This window comes from Gavialis gangeticus, unplaced genomic scaffold (genome assembly GCF_001723915.1).
Source record: "Gavialis gangeticus isolate Ggan-Ray unplaced genomic scaffold, GavGan_comp1, whole genome shotgun sequence".
Lineage (NCBI taxonomy): Eukaryota > Metazoa > Chordata > Crocodylia > Gavialidae > Gavialis > Gavialis gangeticus.
In genome coordinates this window covers 161,570,472-161,572,445 of record NW_017729024.1, presented here as the reverse complement: position 1 = coordinate 161,572,445, position 1,974 = coordinate 161,570,472, and the positions used below count along the sequence as shown (strand labels likewise).

The window sequence follows — 1,974 nt, the reverse complement described above, 5'->3', positions numbered from 1 at the left end:
GGTGAGAGACAGTGTCAAAAGCCTTCCGGAAGTCCAGGAAGACTATGTCCACTGCTACCCCTGCATCTAATGATCTGGTGATCTGATCATAAAAAGCCACCAGGTTGGTCTGACAGGACCTGCTACTGATGAACCCGTGCTGATTGCCCCTAAGCATGCAGTCCCCTGCTGGCCCCTCCTAGTGCTGCTTGGCTCTCAGCTCTGGGATGGTGGGGATGGGGATAAAATGCTACCCCGCCCCAGTGTTGCTTGGCTCCCAGCCTCTAGGGGGAGCCTGAAGCTACATGGTGCAAGTACTGGGGGAGTTACCCATCCCCTGTGGCCCCCTAATGTAAGGGCTGACCAGAGCAAATTTGCTCCTGGCCACCATCTACATATGTGCTACTTTGCAGTATCTACTGCACAGTTACTTTACTACCTGTATTTATGGGTAGTAGCTAACTGCACAGTAGAGTCATTTACTGCACCATAAATGTGCACGTGTAGATGGTGATGCTTTACTGCACAGTAGATCAGTCTTGTGCACAAGCATCTTGTGTAGGACACTCCCAGTGTCTTATCTCCCTCTTTGGAAGAAAGTGGTATGTCCAGGTTTAAAATATTTACCAAGCTTTGTGGGGCATCTTTAGTATGTATTTAGACAAAACTACACAAGCAACATTTTCATTATGGCATGCAAGGAAATAGAGTGAGTGGTTTAATCACTAGATACAACAGAGAAAGTATAACTTGCTGGGACCCTGATTCAGTTAAAGAAATGAAGCAAGAGAAGTCACTCTGGAATGCTAGAGTCAAGTAAGAAAGAAAATAACTTTAGAAAGAATTGAGATGAAAGGTCAAAATGTGAGGGAGAGGTACAGAGCCCCCTCAGGTGCTCCTTGATGAATAAAGTGACAAGGAAAAGGCAGTCTGTTGTGTATGACTGTGAAAAAACAAGGGGAGAAATTGTCTTTAGCTGTGGAAGAAACCAAGTTATCAGAAAAAATTGTTCACAAAGGCAGTGGTGAGGTCCACAGCTAAATCCAGGTGGTATTTGACTAACACAGACCAGGACACTTTGTCACTCTTAGTTTAAATCAGGAGGTGTTTTTGAGAATGCTAAAAGCTCCAGGCTCATAATCAAGTACTTACGTAATCATCCTCATGCAGCCCTTGTTTCTGAACAGAACTTTTCACCTCTGTGGAAAACTTCTCAAACTCAGGTTTCACTGTCCTCAGTAGAGTGACTGTTTGGAGGGATGAGTATGCTTGCTTTGCTTCAAGGTCGTGTTTGTCTCCTCTCTTCCATGAGCCATTTCCTAAGGGAGAAATAAACATATTTATAATTCCAAGTCAGTTACCAGAAAGGGACTGTTTTCCTTTTCTGCTGAAATATCACCATATGTTTCTATATATTGCTTGGAGTCATTAGTGATGTACAAGACACTGCTGCCACTCCAATGTGTGCTATGAGGCAAGCTCAAGAGAGAGTGAAACATGCCACTTGATGCTAAGGGAGCAAGACAGGGAGAAACTACTAATATAACAACATTGAAATAACTGTAGATATGATGCACTGTCAAAATCCCAATATAGTGTGGTAAGAAAAAAAAGTCTTCATTACCATTCTTTGCTTGCACTGTTAACATCTGGACTTAGATCTAGCTAGCAGCAAGCAACATGCTCACATGCAGAAATGTAGTGCGTCTTAAATACAGAGACACAACAGTTAGAACAAGTGGAACGGAGACAAATTTCCTGGATTCTGTCCCCAATCAGTCCAACAGTGACTCTCAGTGTGACCTGAAGGAAAGTCAAAAAGGTCTAACTGGAAGTAGAAAACTGAAACAGTTAATTGAAAGGATAATCACAGAGGGCCAGACCTTATACATCACAGCTCTCCCACTACAATCAACTAGTACTGCAATATGCACAGCGGTTACAAGGTGGGTCCTGCTTTTTTTTTTTTTTTTTTTTTTTTTAAATTAAAAAAAA

General features: G+C 42.5%; 1 protein-coding gene across 1 annotated transcript in view; it reads right to left on the bottom strand.

The window, feature by feature from the left end:
* LOC109297914 (atrial natriuretic peptide receptor 3-like) overlaps positions 1-1,974 on the bottom strand; it is an 80,783-nt gene that overhangs the window by 67,393 nt on the left and 11,416 nt on the right. Inside the window, exon 3 of the mRNA XM_019517993.1 lies at positions 1,132-1,298. Coding sequence (XP_019373538.1) covers positions 1,132-1,298 — 167 coding nt within the window. The remainder of the gene's footprint in view (positions 1-1,131; positions 1,299-1,974) is intronic.